Here is a 22,096-nt window from a genome sequence, read left to right on the forward strand (position 1 = left end):
GAGAGAGAGATGCTCGGCAGAGGAAGAGTCTTGGACATGGTAGAGAGAGAGAGAGAGATGCTCGGCAGAGGAAGAGTCTTGGACATGGTAGTGAATTGAATTGCTAACAAGCTTTGCCACCAGGTTCTACTATTCCCATAACCCATTTTGGGCGGGAACCCCTTTTGGTGTTAGCATTATGTTATGCTTTAGCTATTGAAAAATAGCTAAAGCAAATCTACAAGCTCATAGCGCGCCACCGAGTGGCGCGCTACGAGCTTGTAGGTCTGCTATTTTTGAAAAATCGAAGAACGACTGACATAGAAACATAGCTTTTTCAGAAAACTGTCAGGATGTAGAAGACATTTTTAGAATCTGATCTCAGGTCAAAATGGGATAAAGAGCCTGAGATTTTTACCTCATGCAATACATTGGTGTAAAGCAACCGAGTACATTTACTCAAGTACTGCACTCTGCACAAATGTCTCAATTTCGAGACACTTTTAATTCACTTGAGTATTTCCATTCCTTGATCATTTATACTTCTACGACCTAATATCATCGCTATCGGACGGAAACCTCTTATATCTCCATATTTTAACTTTGTGTGTCTTTTCAGTAAATGAACACCCTTTACCTGGTCGTACAGTACAGTCGTACAGCGTCACACAAAAGTATCAAAAGTAACAGATCCGCAAGCTGGAAAAACGGCGCCAAAAGTGTAGATCTGCTAATTTATGCTGTTTGGGACATAATCGGTATGAGGTTTCCACCCGACAGAGACGAGATACTACATGATTCTGAAAGGAGCATTCTGCATAATGACTACTTTTACTTTTGCTACTGTACTTTAAGTATATTTTGATGCAATTCCGCATTCTGGGCGGGAACCCCTTTTGGTGTTTTAAACATGATGTTATAATTTAGCTATTGAAAAATAGCAGATCTACAAGCTCATAGCGCGCCACCGAGTGGCGCGCTACGAGCTTGTATGGTCTGCTATTTTTGAAAAAATCGTGAATGTGGCGCAAATCCTGACAGAAAACTGTCAGGATTTAGAAGACATTTTATAAATGTCGACGTCAGGCCTAAATGGTTTAATAGAGGAGATATTTCTGAAGGCTAGTGGTATTGTGCTGGAGTACTTCCAACCACTGATGCACAGAAAAGGTTTCAACAATACAACATGTATGAATGGAGCTGTGGTGGAGAACTGAATGTTCTCGCCCTGGCTTGATGTGAAGGCTAGCACCGCTTTGAATGGCATACCTGTCTATATAACACAACTGTGTGTGTGTGTGTGTGTGTGTGTGTGTGTGTGTGTGTGTGTGTGTGTGTGTGTGTGTGTGTGTGTGTGTGTGTGTGTGTGTGTGTGTGTGTGTGTGTGTGTGTGTGTGTGTGTGTGTGTGTGCGTGCGTGCGTGCGTGCGTGCGTGCGTGCGTGCGTGCGTGCGTGCGTGCGTGCGTGCGTGCGTGCGTGCGTGCGCGCGCGCGCGCGCGCGCGTGCGTGCGGTGCCGTGCCGTGCGTGGAATAAGTACTCAGATTACTCTAATTGTGTTAAATTTGTATACTTCTATGTTGATGAATTGAATACATACAGTAGGACCACAATGGAGTTATCCTTTTAGCTTCATGGTCTTACAACATGCTGTTTATAGTTCTGACTAATCATTCAAAAAGCCTGCATTCAAACTTTGACCTCAGTATTGGCATCAACATATACGCAAAGTACTCATAAATGCACTCACTGTCATGAATAAAATATAATAATGCATATATGTGCTACGATACTATGATGGCAGTTACGTTAATTCATGTTTGACTTAACTTTCACTAAATAAATGATGATTCATTAATATAGTAATTCATATGTAGTTTCAATTTCAAAGGAGATGCTGTTATCTTTCATTTGTTCTGAGATCATGGATGTTAAATCTATTTGCTTCTGTTTTGTGTAAACTCATAATTGGTATCAGGGGGTTTTCATGGTATAGACTAGGCAATGAAGCTAATGACCAAATTAGCCTGCTGGCTAAATTCTACCTTGTATTAAAACATTATTATTATTATTATTTTAATTTAGGCCTATATAACCTATTGGCTTCACCATTTATCGTGTTATTTATTTGCTTGGCTAACCCACGGACAAGTTTCTCCCACATGCAACTAACAACAACATAAAAAAAGCCTTTGTTCATGCTAACCTCATAATACCTCCATGTTTGTTTTTGTTTTCCTATCTTTTTTTGGTTGCTGCTCGTACTCATCAGTAACTAAGAGACGCAAGGCTCACTTGAAGAGGCTGGACCGCCGCTGGACCCTGGGGGGGATAGTCAACCGCCAACAGAGCCGAGGTGAGACCCTGGGGGGGATAGTCAACCGCCAACAGAGCCGAGGTGAATGCTCGTACTTGGGGATACTGGGGGGGATAGTCAACCGCCAACAGAGCCGAGGTGAATGCTCCTACTTGGGGATACTGGGGGGGATAGTCAACCGCCAACAGAGCCGAGGTGAATGCTCCTACTTGGGGATACTGGGGGGGATAGTCAACCGCCAACAGAGCCGAGGTGAATGCTCCTACTTGTGCATGCGTGTGGTCGGTGGGACGTGCCGGCCGAATAAAAAACAGACTAAAATGTATAGGAAGGGACTAGTGGACAAAGATCCAGTATTTTTTTTTTTATATAATTTTTATCCCACCATTTTGTAACCCATTTCTCACCCCTGTGTCAATTATCTAATGTGATCCTGGGCTCTACACACCCTCCGCCAACTTAGTCCCCATATATGGGGGACATGGGGAGAGCAACGGACTTGAACTCATGCTTCCTTCATGCCTGAGTGTCCAAGTTGCTCCTTTACACCTGACAGGGGGGAGTTTCCCTGGTTGGACGTAGCGCGTGGAAGGAACACGTTATTCCAACCAGTTCCTTTCCACTCCATCAGGCGCCCCGGCTGGCCAGGGGGAGGCAGTTTAGAGACCAGGATTACTGCATGTTTTTTGTGAGGGTACCTACCCTAGGGGACACGGGGAGAACATGCAAACAAAGATCCAGTATAAGTAATTTTACACTTGGTTGCATGCTGAGAATAGCCGATCTACAAGCTCACAACGTGCCGCGTCCGCGGCACGTTGTGAGCTTGTAGGTCGGCTATTTTTGGGGGAGCGACACCATCGTACGACACAGTACTAAATCATGGTTTGCACTACATGCAGTACAGACAGGATGTACTGCATTATGTACAGTACAGTACAGTACATTGCCACGCATACACGTGGATGAATGGATGCACATGCAAATATGCACATAATGTAAATGGACATGCATATGCATATGCACTTGTACACTATACATGCACACGTGTGTGTGCAGCAGGCAAGCACATTAGCAAGCTACATGCATTCACACACATGCACACGCGCACACACACACACACACACACACACACACACACACACACACACACACACACACACACACACACGCATGTACCCACTTTCATTTAAGCACGCCATAATACATAAACACATGGCATTGGGCACACGCACATTATACAATGTGCACACAAATCTACTGATTTCACTCAGTAGTATAGGGGAACAGTGTGTGCAATGCTTTAGCGTGTTTCTACACGTGCACACACACACACACACACGCGCACGCACGCACGCACACACACACACAGAATTCCTCACTGACACATTCCACCCTATTAACAGTACGTCCAACAGTATGTGCGTGCAGTCCCTTCCAGCTACACAGTCTCACCTCATGGTAAACAGTCATTTGCATCCCTGACAGGCCTCCAGCCTCCCAAGCATCATCAGCAGCATATTGGGTGGCCCCTGCAGAGCCTTTCAGCTCCCACAGTAAAACGCTAGAATCTTCCAACCCGTCACTCTTTGGACTTTTTCTTCGCCTCACGCTGTGCAACGAAAATAATTGGATCATATTCAACTAGATTTATATCATTAGGGCTGTACCCAACTGGCCCACAGCACAAACACACACACATGCAGCAAGCTTTAGTCTTCTCTGTCGGGCCTCGCCGCGTTAATAATAGGAGGACATCACCGCTTAATTAACCCATTTAGGCTTAGGATCGAAATTTAAAAAATGTATTTTTAAAACGGCTTTTTTTCTGAAAAACCTCATGTTTCTATATCAGTGGTTCTCAATATTTCATGTCAAGGACCCCAAAAAATAAATGTAATTGCCCGCCTCCCATCTGAAAATATGTTGTTTCCAGAGACCCCCCAGAAGCAAAGATTTGAGTTAAAATGTTCACTCTGTAATAATATATATTCAAAGATTTGATGCACATTTTCACGATTTTTCAAAAATAGCAGACCTACAAGTTCATAGCGCGGCACTCGGTGCCGCGCTATGAGCTTGTAGATCTGCTATTTTTCAATAGCTAAAGTATAACATAATGCTTTAAAACACCAAAAGGGGTTCCCGCCCAAAATGGGTTAAAGCAAGCTAGCTCCCTTAGGTTTTACGGGCTGTTATATTTTAATGACTCTGGCAGTTTTTTTTGTTTTGTTTTGTTTGCTTGTTTGTTCAGTTCTTTGAAATGATAAAAGAAACGGTCTAGTTTGCTGTTTTTGGCCAGGCTTCTTGGGTGATTTGTTGTTTTCTTTTTAGTCGTTATTGCACTTAGAGAGAGAGAGACACAAGTCTGTGTGAAACTACACAGACTTGATATTCAAAGCGCCGTCCCGCTGCCAGGGACATGTTTTGACAACCGATTGTCCATCCTGATGAAGGTCTAACGACCGAAACGTCGAAAAGAAGAAAAGAGCCATTTCTTTTGCAAGTTTTTGCAAGACTGGTGTGCGGATCCTTTTCTTTGTTTTGCAAAGATACCCTTTTATAACAACTGTCAATCCAAAGCCCACACCGGCGAGGGCTTTTGACGAGTCTTGGTGTTCTCTGTGTTTACGTTGGATGGCGCTCTTTGCTAACATGCGTCACCATTTGACTCTCAGTGAAACAGTCTAGCAGGAAATCACGTGATCGCAAAAAAAACAACAACAAAAAAAACATCCACCATCAAAGGCCTTTTTCTCGGCTTCCGTTTTTTCCCCTTTACATTTTTGGCCATGCTATTTTCAACGATAACTAGAGAACCGAGGGTCGAAAAGAGTTTTTTTTTTCTTCCGCGGAAGCACAGAGAAAAACCTCTGTGTTTAACAACGATCGGGGGATAGGAGATAAATATACTGTGACTACTTGAAAAGTCAGGAAAACCGAAAAATCGCTGAATTATTTATTTCTTTACCCTGGCAGTAAATGAGTTAAAACGATGTATATTTGTGGACACAGGCCCTAAATGAAAGTCCTTTATAATTTGATCTGCCTGTTCTGCCGCTCTCTCTCTCTCTCTCTCTCTGTGTGCAAGTGTAGCCAGTGGCTAGAGATCCCAGACCCAGAGCCTGCACTCCGAATCTCCGGTGTTTACACAAAAATCACACCCGTGTGAACTGAGTGGTGCAACTCCCCTCTCCCTCTCCCCCTGCCCCCCCCCCCCTCTCTCTCTCTCTCTGTCTCTCATTAGCAGGCAACAGTGCAGCACTATCTCTCTCTCTCTGTTTCTGGCACAACAGCGCCACTTTTGCCCCTACTGCTACTCATAGCCACATAGTCACATAGGTTAACACGGACATTGCTGTTCCTTGGAGTGGTTGCACCACTCAAAAACACTAATAAACAGCTTACATTTGGGGAAATTGCAAAACAGGCTTCCTCGCGGTCTTCAGGTGCTAATTGGTCAATGGCCGTGTGTAAATTCAGATCAATTGCTCAACCCATTGAGGGAGAAAAATTAAGATTAGACTGACTGACGGACAAACACAACACATAAGAAAACATATAGTGTGTTATACCATATGATTTGGGGGGGCCAATTTGCACTATCCTCACGGCTCGCCGGAGCGCCCCGGCCCACAGGTTGGGAATCTCTGCCATACAGTACAGAGACGGTACAGTAGGTGTCGAGTCATCAATTTCTCAGACGTTCCGTAACGCTCCTGTCTGGTTCTTGGATCAGTAAGACCGCTGAGGTTGTTTCATTTTATTTATGGAGTCCAGTCCTCCTTGGACCTGTTTAACCTCATATTGGCCCCCATGAGTCAGCCTATATGATAATGTGGGGCCTGTCAGGCAGAAACCCTGTATCTCCATGCAGCATTTCAACTTTCATGCTTTAACCCATTCAGGCCTGACGTCGAAATTAAAAAAAAAAAGTTTTCTAAATCATGACAATTTTCTGAAAGATTTGAGGCACATTTTAACGATTTTTCAAAAATAGCAGTATACAAGCTCATAGCGCGCCACTCGGTGGTGCGCTATGAGCTTGTAGATCTGCTATTTTTCAATAGCTAAATTATAATATGTGACCAGATTTGACTGAGAGCCTGCCATCGCGCAAATTACAGCTTTTCACCAGAGAAAAACTTTTCTTTTTTTTCTTTTTTTTTAAAGAGTTTATAGCACAGGCAGACTCTTCACATACTAGAGCATGTCTGAAATAAATGTCAGAGCTGAAATCGACATGTAAATATGAAATAAATGCCCAAACATGTAGCTAGGTGTAATGTTAGAGACCACAGAAGTGAACCTTTCAAGCCTGTTTTCTCAACTCGCTGTTTTCTGCAAGACATTACTCTATAAGCCATGTCTCCAAAACTGGTGGGTCAAACTGAACAACCAATATGTCAATTTGAAGCTATGATTCCCTGCTTTCATATGACATTCAAAAAAAATCCAATGGCAGTCCCTCAGTCAAATTTAGTCACATATAATGTTTAAAACACCAAAAGGGGATCCCGCCCCAAAATGGGTCAAACACGCCTAAATGAGTGTTGCAAAAAAGTCGTGAAAATAGCCGATCTATTGTACGAGCTCACAACGCGTCACGATGCGACGTGTTGCAAACAATTTAAAAAATATTTTGAAAATATGAATACAAACTTTTTTTTTGGACATACACAAGATAATGCGGGCTGATTCGAGCTGTGCCACAGACCCCAGACCAGCAGAGAACACGAAGTATATCCGATAAGATCATTAACCCATTCTGAACGGGAACCCCTTTTGGTGTTTTAACTAAGCATTATGTTATACTTTAGCTATTGAAAAATAGCAGATCTACAAGCTCATAGCGTGCCACCGAGTGGCGCGCTACAAGTTTGCCGTTCTGCTATTTTTGAAAAATCGTAAAAATGTGGCACAAATCTTTGAATATATATTCCTTCAGAGCGAACATTTTTTTTTTTTTCAACGTCAGGCCTAAATGGGTTTAATCAGACCACTCCCTACGGCGACAAACACAAATCGCATGAGGTATAGGCTACGTTACGTATGTTCTACTGTGGGCTGGCTCATGAGGTATAGGCTACGTTATGTTCTACTGTGGGCTGGCTCATGAGGTATAGGCTACGTTATGTTCTACTGTGGACTGGCTCATGAGGTATAGGCTACGTTATGTTCTACTGTGGACTGGCTCATGAGGTATAGGCTACGTTATGTTCTACTGTGGACTGGCTCATGAGGTATAGGCTACGTTATGTTCTACTGTGGACTGGCTCATGAGGTATAGGCTACGTTATGTTCTACTGTGGGCTGGCTCATGAGGTATAGGCTACGTTATGTTCTACTGTGGACTGGCTCACGAGGTATAGGCTACGTTATGTTCTACTGTGGACTGAGGACATGAGGTATAGGCTACGTTATGTTCTACTGTGGGCTGGCTCATGAGGTATAGGCTACGTTATGTTCTACTGTGGGCTGGCTCATGAGGTATAGGCTACGTTATGTTCTACTGTGGACTGGCTCATGAGGTATAGGCTACGTTATGTTCTACTGTGGACTGGCTCATGAGGTATAGGCTACGTTATGTTCTACTGTGGACTGAGGACATTAGGTATAGGCTACGTTATGTTCTACTGTGGACTGAGGACATTAGGTATAGGCTACGTTATGTTCTACTGTGTGCTGGCTCACGAGGTACAGGCTACGTTATGTTCTACTGTGGACTGAGGACATTAGGTATAGGCTACGTTATGTTCTACTGTGTGCTGGCTCACGAGGTACAGGCTACGTTATGTTCTACTGTGGACTGGCTCATGAGGTATAGGCTACGTTATGTTCTACTGTGGGCTGAGGACATGAGGTATAGGCTACGTTATGTTCTACTGTGGGCTGGCTCATGAGGTATAGGCTACGTTATGTTCTACTGTGGGCTGGCTCATGAGGTACAGGCTACGTTATGTTCTACTGTGGACTGGCTCATGAGGTATAGGCTACGTTATGTTCTACTGTGGGCTGGCTCATGAGGTATAGGCTACGTTATGTATGTTCTACTGTGGGCTGGCTCATGAGGTATAGGCTACGTTATGTTCTACTGTGGACTGGCTCATGAGGTATAGGCTACGTTATGTTCTACTGTGGACTGGCTCATGAGGTATAGGCTACGTTATGTTCTACTGTGGGCTGGCTCATGAGGTATAGGCTACGTTATGTTCTACTGTGGACTGGCTCATGAGGTACAGGCTACGTTATGTTCTACTGTGGGCTGGCTCATGAGGTATAGGCTACGTTATGTTCTACTGTGGACTGAGGACATGAGGTATAGGCTACGTTATGTTCTACTGTGGACTGGCTCATGAGGTATAGGCTACGTTATGTTCTACTGTGGACTGGCTCATGTTGTGTAGAGCAGAAATGGGCAAGAAAAACAATTATAACCATGAATGTGATTTACGGCCGAGCTACACAGAGTGCGTGTTCGCGTTAGGGCATTCACTTCTAGTCATTTTTACTAGTTGACTAGTTGCCTAGTTTACTAGTCGACTAGTTGTTTAACTACCTATTATGTAAAAAATAAAATAAATTACAAAAATAAACTTTTTTTTTTTTTTATCAACTAGTCAACTAGTACCAACAAGGTCGACTAGTGGATTTACTAGTCGAGTCGACTAGTTGCTTAATGCCCTAGTGCGCGTAAAACGCGGATATGCACAAACAGTCAAACACACACGCACACACACACACTTTTAGATCCAGTCCGATTTTATTTCCGCGTATGCGTATGCGGGGCTCGCGTATCCGCGTATTACGCGCACACGCACTCGGTTATAGCTCGGCCGCCATACTTTGTTGCTGTCGGGCAGAAACCTGTTGTATCTTCATATTATTTTATATATCTTTTTTCTTTTTGGCTCTTAACAGTTTGACTGCGGAGTTAATGAATCGCAATGCCCCGTTGACTGCCTTGATTTCACTAACCTTTGAAGAGCCATCGCGATGTCGGCATCATCGTTCCTTATCATGAAAATCCGCTTTAAAATGGTGTGATCCTTTGTCGTAGTGTTTAAAAATAAGTGGCCATCAACAACAGAGCGGAGGAGGAATGCGAATAGTGATTTCACTATTCTTGATATAATACATAGCTCACAACGCATTGCAAGTTGTTAGCGTGTAGATCTCCTATTTTCACTATTATTGCATCACACTTGTGCAACAAAGTACAAAATAACACCTTGTTTCTCGATCATTAGATTAATAAAGAAAATACTGGATAGTTGCATCCTTAGTCGTGTATTGTATATCATCTCAGTCGGGTGGAAACCTGTGGAAAAAAAACATTTCAGGATTCTAAAAAGTGGATCTGCTACTTTGCCAGCACAGCACTGGCAGTGCTGGCTGCGACTATGTCCGCCAGTGGGTGGTGCTGTTTCACAAAGCAGCGAGGGCAGAACTTTATATTCATAGAGACGTCACCGGATTTCTCCTCCCATCCACTTGCATTAAGTTGCTCAAAAGCGCATGAGACGATTTCACTCCTCCTTCCGGGTAGGAACAGAGTGCATTCTGGGATTAATTGGGCCAAACACATGAACGCGCTGTGCCGTTGACTATCATTGCGCCATTTGCGCGCGTTCACATATGAAACATAGCGTTCGCGTGTCATTGCCCCAATAACATGAACGTGCGCAATGATAGTCAACGGCCCAGCGCTGGCTCGAGATGCAATACCAAATTCGGCCACTATGTCCATTTTGCCTCAGGGTTTCCTCTTGGTGACGTCTCTATTATATTTACTCTAAGGGGCAGAACCTTAGAGTATATATGAATAGAGACGGCACCCGGATGAAACCCTGAGGCGAAATGGACATAGTGGCCGAATTTGATATTGCAGCGTGGGCCCAAAGACATGAACGCGCTGGTCCGTTGACTATCATTGTGCACGTTGAATGCCTGCAATGATAGTCAGCGGCAGCGCGTTCATGTGTTTGGGCCCAATCCATCCCAGAATGCACTCTGTTCCTACCCAGAATGCACAGTGAAATCGCCTCATGCGCTTTTGAGCAACTTAATGCAAGTGGATGGGAGGAGAACTCGGGTGCCGTCTCTATTCATATATACTCTAAGGGCAGAACGCTGTCTGTAGTATCTATCAAGTCTAGTCTTCAACAAAAGTTGAAGTATGGAGATGAGAGGTTTCACCATAGCTTGTAACTCTTGCACACAGACCACGTAGCCTGCCAGCAGCACGATCAAATGGACTAATATGGACTTACCGGGCCTACCTCGCCCAGGGCTTGCTGTTAGCCAGGTCTGCAGCAGCAGAAGCAGACAGTGTTGCCATGTCTGCTTATTATAAGCCACTTGCTTCTTCAGTGTATAGCTGCATATGTGGTCTTGTTTCCACATTATCTAATTATTATTTACTCAACTATTTTCACGTCATGGACCAGGAAATTAATATGTATTTGTCCCTATAACCCCCCCACCCATCTGAAAAGGTTTTGTGCCAGGGAGCCCCCGTATGATTTGTGGTGGTGGTGTTCGAATGTTTCAAAAAAATCTTCCAAATGTTCCACATTTTATTCCAATATTTTAGCCAATCTGAATCTAGCCAATCTACAAGCTCACAACGCGTTGCACGTTGTGAGCTTGTAGATCGTCTATTTTCAAATAGCCGATGTATACAGTACATAGGTTTAACCCATTTAGGCCTGACGTCGAAATAATAAAAAATAAGTCTTCTGATAGAATATATATTCAAATTGCAATATTTGTATTGCATTTTCACGATTTTTCAAAAATAGCAGACCTACAAGCTCGTAGCACGCCACTCGGTGGCGCGCTATGAGCTTGTAGATCTGCTATTTTTCAATAGCTAAAGTATAACATGATGCTTAGTTAAAACACCAAAAGGGGTTCCCGCCCAGAATGGGTTAAAGTGCTCTTTTTAGCCTATAGTCGCTTCTTTTGGGTTTATTTTCCTAGACCTGGTTGCTTGTTTCTCAACAGTGGCAGCAGCAGCAGCAGCAGCAGGGCTCTAGATATCTACCTCTCCCAGGATAATGTGAAGCCTTGGCTAAGACGGGCCTGATGGAAAAGTGTGAAAGTGGGGCTGAATCCCACATAGTGGAGCTGGTTTTAATCACAGACATCGCAGGCCATCATCATCCACTCTCTGTAGAACACACATGACTCACCAGGCTAGCTGTCGCCACTGCAGAATGAGGCCATGAAAATGTGTTCATGTTCTGAAGGGATTTCTCTTGTTTTAACAAGGTAGTTTGTTTCCTTATGAACGTGGCACTTTGCAGACTCAGGTCGGCAGCTGTTTCCTTGCACTACTGCACGTATGCATTTTAGACATACTTTTCATTTAAATGTATAGCTTCTCTGTTCGTGTTATTTTGTTTTTAAAAATATTGATTGCTTTTGCCCAACAAAGTGTTGATACTAGTTGATACTGTGTCATCTTCTGGTCTCATGTCAAGCCTGTAGTGTTATAAACTACTGCTACTACTGCTGTTATAAACTACTGCTATTCTTGAAAGTATAAAATAGGGCTTATTACGAAAATACGAGAGAATAGTTTGATTGAAAGGCAACCTAATATGTTGGTCGAGCGTTTTAATCACTAAAGGACCACGTCGCCACTTCTCCACCTATCTCCATATAATTGGTCCTCACTAATGTCCTTAGCCCAAAGACCGAGTAGTAGTAGTAGTAGCTATTTTATCCTGATCATTAGTGAGGACCAATTATACCAAGATAGGTTGAAAAGTGGTGAAGTGGTCTAAGTGGGTACTGTGCTGTACTGTACTGTACTGTGCTCTGCTTGGCAAGTGGTTTATTAGTGTGTTTGACGACTCCCCTGCTGAGCCTCCTGTGCATGTTTTACCATTCCCTATAATGCTGTCTATCCCTGCCTAGTGCCTATAGCCTGTCTATCCACAGCATTGTGACTCCCTGCCTAGTGCCTATAGCCTGTCTATTCACAGCATTGTGACTCCCTGCCTAGTGCCTTATATAGCCTGTCTATCCACAGCATTGTGACTCCCTGCCTAGTGCCTATAGCCTGTCTATCCACAGCATTGTGACTCCCTGCCTAGTGCCTATAGCCTGTCTATTCACAACATTGTGACTCCCTGCCTAGTGCCTTATATAGCCTGTCTATCCACAGCATTGTGACTCCCTGCCTAGTGCCTATAGCCTGTCTATCCACAGCATTGTGACTCCCTGCCTAGTGCCTTATATAGCCTGTCTATCCACAGCATTATATTGTGACTCCCTGCCTAGTGCCTATAGCCTGTCTATTCACAGCATTGTGACTCCCTGCCTAGTGCCTATAGCCTGTCTATTCACAGCATTGTGACTCCCTGCCTAGTGCCTATAGCCTGTCTATTCACAGCATTGTGACTCCCTGCCTAGTGCCTATAGCCTGTCTATTCACAGCATTGTGACTCCCTGCCTAGTGCCTTATATAGCCTGTCTATCCACAGCATTGTGACTCCCTGCCTAGTGCCTTATATAGCCTGTCTATCCACAGCATTGTGACTCCCTGCCTAGTGCCTTATATAGCCTGTCTATTCACAGCATTGTGACTCCCTGCCTAGTGCCTATATAGCCTGTCTATCCACAGCATTGTGACTCCCTGCCTAGTGCCTTATATAGCCTGTCTATTCACAGCATTGTGACTCCCTGCCTAGTGCCTTATATAGCCTGTCTATTCACAGCATTGTGACTCCCTGCCTAGTGCCTATATAGCCTGTCTATCCACAGCATTGTGACTCCCTCCCTGCCTAGTGCCTTATATAGCCTGTCTATCCACAGCATTATATTGTGACTCCCTGCCTAGTGCCTTATATAGCCTGTCTATCCACAGCATTGTGACTCCCTCAGTGCCTAGTGCCTTATATAGCCTGTCTATCCACAGCATTGTGACTCCCTCCCTGCCTAGTGCCTTATATAGCCTGTCTATCCACAGCATTGTGACTCCCTGCCTAGTGCCTTATATAGCCTGTCTATCCACAGCATTATATTGTGACTCCCTGCCTAGTGCCTTATATAGCCTGTCTATCCACAGCATTGTGACTCCCTGCCTAGTGCCTTATATAGCCTGTCTATCCACAGCATTGTGACTCCCTGCCTAGTGCCTTATATAGCCTGTCTATCCACAGCATTGTGACTCCCTGCCTAGTGCCTTATATAGCCTGTCTATCCACAGCATTGTGACTCCCTGCCTAGTGCCTTATATAGCCTGTCTATCCACAGCATTGTGACTCCCTCCCTGCCTAGTGCCTTATATAGCCTGTCTATCAACAGCATTGTGACTCCCTCCCTGCCTAGTGCCTATAGCCTGTCTATTCACAGCATTGTGACTCCCTGCCTAGTGCCTTATATAGCCTGTCTATCCACAGCATTGTGACTCCCTCCCTGCCTAGTGCCTTATATAGCCTGTCTATCAACAGCATTGTGACTCCCTCCCTGCCTAGTGCCTATAGCCTGTCTATTCACAGCATTGTGACTCCCGGCCTAGTGCCTTATATAGCATGTCTATCCACAGCATTGTGACTCCCTGCCTAGTGCCTATAGCCTGTCTATCCACAGCATTGTGACTCCCTGCCTAGTGCCTTATATAGCCTGTCTATCCACAGCATTGTGACTCCCTGCCTAGTGCCTTATATAGCCTGTCTATCCACAGCATTGTGACTCCCTGCCTAGTGCCTTATATAGCCTGTCTATCCACAGCATTGTGACTCCCTGCCTAGTGCCTTATATAGCCTGTCTATCCACAGCATTGTGACTCCCTGCCTAGTGCCTATATAGCCTGTCTATTCACAGCATTGTGACTCCCTGCCTAGTGCCTTATATAGCCTGTCTATCCACAGTATTGTGACTCCCTGCCTAGTGCCTTATATAGCCTGTCTATCCACAGCATTGTGACTCCCTGCCTAGTGCCTTACGCCAGGGCTCCACTGGACGCGTTGCGTCTCCGTCGCGTGCGTCAAAAAACGCACCGGTTCAATTTTAATGCACGCGTCGCGTCTCCGTCAACGCAACGCAACGCGGGCAGTGGAGCCATCATTGATTAAAAAGGGAACATTCCCTGACGGTGACGGAGACGCGACACTGACGCGACGCTGACGCGCCCGGTGGAGCCCGGCCGTTATATAGCCTGTCTATCCACAGCATTGTGACTCCCTGCGTAGTGCCTTATATAGCCTGTCTATCCACAGCATTGTGACTCCCTGCCTAGTGCCTTATATAGCCTGTCTATCCACAGCATTGTGACTCCCTGCCTAGTGCCTTATATAGCCTGTCTATCCACAGCATTGTGACTCCCTGCCTAGTGCCTTATATAGCCTGTCTATCCACAGCATTGTGACTCCCTGCCTAGTGTCTATAGCCTGTCTATTCACAGCATTGTGACTCCCTGCCTAGTGCCTATAGCCTGTCTATCCACAGCATTGTGAGCACATGCAGTTGTGTGTGGCTGGCATGATTCATGTGGCGGATAGCGTGGCGCCATATCTTTATAACCATAGGGTCACAGAGAGAGTCAAGGAGACCGAACTGAGAGCAGAGTTTTCAACTGGCAGGAGAAGATAACTGGCACACGCTGCATGCATGCGACCTAACTAACGGCTCCTGGACCAGTAGCACTATTTTCCATCATACAAAATAAACCCACCGTGAAAGCCACTGACTGCTGACTGAAGTCATGTTGGAAACTCGTTTTACTTATTTTTTTCTTTCTCTTGACTCTTTCATGCTCTTTTCTCTAGTTTCCTACACGTACTGTAGATCTCTCTGTTTTTCCTTCTATGTTTGATCTCGTACCCCATCCTGTCAGTAGGATCCCCATGGAAGGTCCTCGGGTGATTGAAAGGATCTAGCAGTACACATGAGTGGGAACAAGCCTATTGATGCTTAATTTAGCAACTGTAATGATGAAAATAATGTTACATCACGACACGTTGTGAGCTTGGCACGTAAAAGCATGAAGTACAAGTCAGGCTTAACCCATTAAAACCGCAAAAGCATCTGTGTCATTTTAGATTTTAGCGTTGACTAAAAAATTGCAGATCTAGGCCTGGGCTGTGGCTCAGCGGTCCAGGCACCTTGGCTGGTAATCCAGTCTGGCAGTGTGCCGCGGGTTCAACTCCCGATCCCGACGGCCTTTACGGCATGTCTTCCCCCCATCTCTCTCCCCATTTCCTGTCAGCCTACTGTCTGTCCCTCCATAAAAAATATAAAATAAAGGTGAAAGCCACAAAAAAAACATGAGCTTGAACTTTACACCTGCTATTTTTTAACTTAAAAAAAACAATATTGAAAGTGATTGAAACATTTTTAATAAGACAAACTAATCACTCCAGCGATTTCACTCACATCAAGCATCAACTGACGGTAAAATACTATTAATTTATCCAAAAAATGAATTCTCAGACATTATAAAACTCAGTCACATACCTTGCAAAATAGCCAGGGTGCTTTGTTTATTTGATCTTTTCTTATATCACGTGATCTAACGGGGGGGTCAACGTTGAACAAAAGTTGCTCTATATGGTAGAAATAGGTCAACAATACAAATGACGCTAGTTTTGTGGATTCATTTATTTTTAATGCGTGACCCAGTCACCCAGTGACCCCCACCAAATGCCCGGAACTACTTAATATTCACTAAAACCAGACCAGAACTCCCACCACGTGACCCAGGCAACCAATTAATACTTTTGCAACCACTATATTAATGGCCAGTATTTCCTACAGCTCCAAAAATCGAAACTAACCCTTTAAGTGCATGGTTCTAGCTGTGATGATGAGATGTGAGGCAGCTAATTTAATGCATTATACGGAGGCCGAGATAAGAATGGACTGAGTGAAGATTTAACAGCTCTCTGCACGCGTGTCGAGATGCGCCGCGATTTAGCTGTGGCGGCAAAAGGACAAGAGCGATGAAGAGATCATTCAGACTTTATGACTCCGGAGATGATACTTGGCTAATGGATGAAAAAAAAGCACTTGTTTGATCTCCCTGCCCGTTTGCTGACACATACATTTCATTGGGGCGTTAACTCAGCAGGAGGTGTCATGTAAGGTTTTGTCCATAAACGGCACCTCGCACACAAGTTACATTACGGAGCGTATTATAGTTGTTAAGTGAGGTTGTATTTAGTTTACTCCTGGTTTTCTGATGGCAGTAATTGACTGCTGACAGTAAAAGGCTGTCGACAGCGTCGACGGTGACACAGAGAACCGTGTCTTGTCAACACTGGCACGCCGTGGCGCCTATGGGTCGATCCGTCTAGAGGAGTGGTTCTCAAACTTTTTCATGTCAAGGACCCCCAAATTGATAGGCGTTTGGCCGCGGACCCCCATCTGAAAAGGTGGTTTTTTGCCAGGGAACCCAAGAGAACATTTTGTGTGACGCTGCAGGCCAAGGAACCTAATCCCTGGATATTATTCCAAATGTGTCAACACACATAGATCCACCGTCCGTCCATGTTCTAGTAATAAAAGCAAAGTAACTTGGGAAAATCTAATATTTAATATCGGATCGCAATATACAGTACTTAAGAAGCGCAATATAAGTCGAATCGGCACCCTAGGTATCGATATCGTATCGAATCGGGAGGTATAGTGAATCGTTCGACCCCTATCCAAAAGCTTGTAGATCTGCTAGTTTTGTGTGACGCTGTAAGTATATCAAGTATGACATTAATTTACCAGATAAACACAAAAGGTTAGTATATGGAGATAAGATGTTTCTGCCCGACAGCAACGATGATGTTATTGCTGGTGGTGAATACTCTGTTTCAAGTAAAAGTCAGGAATTCAAAAGTACCACAGTATTGGTATCAAAATGTACTTAAAGTACCAGAAGTAAAAGTACTCCCATTTTTGCAAGATTTCAAATGTATAAAATGTACAAAAATATTTTGAAAATAGCAGATCTACACGCTCACAATCTTGTAGATACGGTTACTTTCAAAAGGCTGAAATGTACTGTGTATAGGGCTGAAGTCGGTAATGTATGTTTTGTAATAGGCTAATAAATCAAAATCTATAAAGTAACTATAACTAAAGATTTCAAATAATTGTAGTGGAGTAAAAGTACAAGCCTCTAAGATGTGGTGGGATAGAAGTAATAGTACTGAAAATTGGAAATACTCAAGTACAAATATCTCAAAATCTTACTTAGTTACTTTAAATGAACCCTATAGCATCCGATCCCTAATTATGAGCATGTCATAACAGCCCAAATCACAGCCAGTGTGAAGTCAGCAGTGCCTTTGATGAGTTCTTTGACCTATATATGAACTAGAGGAACAATTTAATGCAATAGGCTGTTGAACAGCACCACTTTGTTGAGCGAATCACACACTGGCGCTGAAGTAAATTAATCCTGCTAAATAAAGATCCAAACCGCAGGCTGATGCTATAGTGCGTTGTTGTGTGTGTGCGTCCGTGCTCTGCCTTCCCGCATGCGTGTGTGCATATAAGTGCCGGCTGCTGACAGATCTACAAGATCACGTGTGTGGTGTGAGCTTGTAGATACGCTATTTAAACCAGTGGTTGAACCAGTGAGGGCATTCCGGGTGGTCCCCAGCTAAATGACGTAGAGTTTCAAATGGACCGTTATACTGTCTAGATCTTTAAGGGTCCATTTGGTTTCATTGTACGCTCTCAAGAGTAAAATTATTGTTAAACATCTGCATTACTCAATTTACAAGAGGTCTACACAATAGAGTGCCGAAGTCCTGACGTCACTCGCTCATCCCCTCGATTCCCCTGGTTCACGGAAGTAATTTCTCTATGGAGAATAACATGGGGTCATCTTAAAATCGTTTCATATAAGCATTGTGGTCCAAAAATAAACAAGCTGTCTCGGCGTTATTGTCAGGGAGGTGTCTCTGTATCATTTGCGACAGTCAGTCAGTCATATACAGCGAAAATGTAACTAATTCAGTAACAGTAACAATAGCGTTTTCTCTCTCTCTTGATTCTTCATATCCATATATGACTGAAGTGGCCGGGGTGTATTTTTCAAACACAGTTCTTATTTGAGGCGATCTAAAATTCCCCTATGGGGATTACAATGCAAATAAAAAGTACATGAACCTGTGGATTTGCTCCCTCTACCGATATCGACGTCAGACTTCGGTGCTCTATTCGAGAATGTAGAAGAATTGTTATTTTGACCAACATTTGCCTGTTATTTATCCTAACAGCATGGAATTGTGGACAAAATCTTATCCAACGACAACAAAATATTCTGTGTTGGGTATTCTGTGTTTGATGTCATCAAATGGTCGTCTGTGGCTGAAATGGCGAATAAATAATGGACCTTGACATGAAAAGGGTTGAAAACCACTGGTTTAAATACGCTTAAAGCAGAATAAATTACCTCAATGTGTTCATTAGGAGCCGTTTCCCCCTTAGTGTAGAAAATTCCCTTATCTGATCTGTGTGTGTGTGTGTGTGTGTGTGTGTGTGTGTGTGTGTGTGTGTGTGTGTGTGTGTGTGCGTGTGCGTGTGTGTGTGCGTGTGCGTGTGTGTGCGCTGGTTTGCGTGTGCACTTGCTGTTGACCGCCCACTCAACTCACTGCTCCGTGTCCGCTGTGTGACAGCTGGGCCAATCACACAGACATGCTGGAACACGTACAGTGCGCTTCCGCTAGCCAAAGATAAATGTATGCGTGCAGCACGCACACACACAAACACACAAAACAAACCTCTTTCTCTCTGACAGATATGTGGTCGCACTGACACATGGCACATCCGTACACTATATAGTATATACACAAACATACACACACAAGATTCACGCCGTTCCGTCAACACCTGTAAAGAAAATAATGTTTCACAACGTTTTAAACTGCGTTATATAAACATAAAACTTTCCGTTGAAGTGCATCTGTTAAACGCTCACTCTCGCATGTCGGATATGCAGCAGTGGTTTATTACTGACACTTGCTTGTGTTATGCTTGTGAGGACGTCAACATTTTTACCATGGTCATGGTCATGGCCATTTTTAACTTTTTAATCTAAAGCCAAAAATAGCAGATCTGCTATTTTTGGTGTGCGACAATAACCAACTATATATCAGGCATCAGGCATGTAAATCTAAAATGTATATTTTATCTATTGTTTTAAATAGATCAAATATCCATTTATCTTGTGAGGAGCAGGAACATGGTTCTATCAATGTCTGTTTCTCAAATTCTACTATGCTTTGGCCCTCACAACTTATATAACGCACGCACGCACGCACGCACGCACGCACGCACACATGGCGACACGCATACAGGACGACACGCACACACACGCACACCCATCTACTTCACACTCACCACTTGCTATAGCCTAGTTTCAGGCCCAGACATTCCACACACAGCGCTCCACATGTGTCTGACCTCAGCTGCTCTGGAGTCAGGAGAGGAACGTTGTACAGAGACATGTGTCTGACCTCAGCTGCTCTGGAGTCAGGAGAGGAACGTTGTACAGCCTCTGTGTCTGACCTCAGCTGCTCTGGAGTCAGGAGAGGAACGTTGTACAGCCTCTGTGTCTGACCTCAGCTGCTCTGGAGTCAGGAGAGGAACGTTGTACAGCCTCTGGATAAACACATGTGTCTGACCTCAGCTGCTCTGGAGTCAGGAGAGGAACGTTGTACAGCCTCTGGATAAACTCATGTGTCTGACCTCAGCTGCTCTGGAGTCAGGAGAGGAACGTTGTACAGCCTCTGGATAAACTCATGTGTCTGACCTCAGCTGCTCTGGAGTCAGCAGAGGAACGTTGTACAGCCTCTGGATAAACACATGTGTCTGACCTCAGCTGCTCTGGAGTCAGGAGAGGAACGTTGTACAGCCTCTGGATAAACTCATGTGTCTGACCTCAGCTGCTCTGGAGTCAGGAGAGGAACGTTGTACAGCCTCTGTGTCTGACCTCAGCTGCTCTGGAGTCAGGAGAGGAACGTTGTACAGCCTCTGGATAAACTCATGTGTCTGACCTCAGCTGCTCTGGAGTCAGGAGAGGAACGTTGTACAGCCTCTGGATAAACTCATGTGTCTGACCTCAGCTGCTCTGGAGTCAGGAGAGGAACGTTGTACAGCCTCTGTGTCTGACCTCAGCTGCTCTGGAGTCAGGAGAGGAACGTTGTACAGCCTCTGGATAAACTCATGTGTCTGACCTCAGCTGCTCTGGAGTCAGGAGAGGAACGTTGTACAGCCTCTGGGCTCCACATGTGTCTGACCTCAGCTGCTCTGGAGTCAGGAGAGGAACGTTGTACAGCCTCTGGATAAACACATGTGTCTGACCTCAGCTGCTCTGGAGTCAGGAGAGGAACGTTGTACAGCCTCTGGATAAACTCCACCTACTGACCTCAGCTGCTCTGGAGTCAGGAGAGGAACGTTGTACAGCCTCTGTGTCTGACCTCAGCTGCTCTGGAGTCAGGAGAGGAACGTTGTACAGCCTCTGTGTCTGACCTCAGCTGCTCTGGAGTCAGGAGAGGAACGTTGTACAGCCTCTGGATAAACTCCACCTATAACACAGAATGTACATAAAACATCTACTACTGTACATGTGAATGGATGTAAGCATACAGCACACACATCTGTCACCCAAATGTCGCGGTGAGACAAAATATGGTACAATTTAGGCATGAATATACCATATTTTGGGACCTTGTCCTTAACCACAACAAGCCTAGCAAGTCATTTTGAACATCTTCTCTTCTGGGGGTTCCTGGCACAAAGCTTCTTCAGAACAGGGTTCACGGCCAAATTCACGTGAAAAGGTTTGAGAACAACTGGTGGTGTATAGGGGGGGGGGAAAGGAGGGACAAAAGGAGCTGTCAATAGTTAAGTCTGTTGATCTACTAGATTCACTTCCCTGACCCACCCTGGGTCTGTACTGCCCTGCTCACCTCTACATCAACTCTACATCACCTCTCATCTACTCTCTACAATCCCCCTGTTCCCACCCATCCCTTCCACACAGTCCACCGTAATGTCTTGGGAATGAAAGAGGAGGTTTTGTGCTTTGAGTGTCACCTTGCTATAACTAGTCATTACAGAGTGTGATCAGATGCTAAGAAATAGGTCGTCTGTCAGTCGGCCTTTTCTTTTGCACTTTCATGATGCAAGCAACTACAAGCGCTGTTTCCCCCTACAGACTTCCACAGCTGATTTCCCATTACACACATGCACACGCACGCACGCACGCACGCACGCACGCACGCACGCACGCACGCACGCACGCACGCACGCATGCACACACACACACACACACACTCCTTTTTGACAGCCTCCTTTTCGGTCCTCCTGTTCGCTCTCCTATCAAATCAGCCATCCCTTCATTCCTCCCTAGGAAGCACCGTGCAATGCTTTCCTTATATCACGGTTAAAGAAAATGCATTTGAGCGGCATATCTCCGTTGTTGGGCAGAAAACCTCGTATCTCCATATGACTTGTTGTGTTTTTTCATTTTTCATTTTGTTAATCTTACTGAGAATCTACAAATGGAACCAAATGCGTGTTGTTATTTTAGGACGAGGGCGATAAGTATATGGATGTAGGTTGGCTGTACGTTGGTATGGAGAAAGCCTCTTAAGTAGGTCACACTTAACATCTTTTCCCTATCCCTATTGTGCCTCTGGCTTCACGGCACAGTTACTGTACTGTTTCCTCTGGAGGTTAGCCTGTTTGATGACAACACTGCATTCATGTTGACTCCATGACTCTCCCTCTGCATATAATTAACTTAACTACAGAGCCACTCAGGATGTACTTTCTCTGTTTGT

General features: G+C 44.5%; 1 protein-coding gene across 2 annotated transcripts in view; it reads left to right on the forward strand.

Moving 5' to 3' along the window:
• The window catches only part of sh3pxd2aa (SH3 and PX domains 2Aa), a 187,358-nt gene that overhangs the window by 144,107 nt on the left and 21,155 nt on the right, over positions 1–22,096 (forward strand). For both annotated transcript variants that reach the window (XM_079500360.1, XM_079500361.1), the window contains exon 7: positions 2,250–2,333. In XM_079500360.1, coding sequence (XP_079356486.1) covers positions 2,250–2,333 — 84 coding nt within the window. The remainder of the gene's footprint in view (positions 1–2,249; positions 2,334–22,096) is intronic.

This window comes from Electrona antarctica (assembly GCF_951216825.1).
Source record: "Electrona antarctica genome assembly, chromosome: 4".
NCBI classification, from domain to species: Eukaryota; Metazoa; Chordata; class Actinopteri; order Myctophiformes; family Myctophidae; genus Electrona; species Electrona antarctica.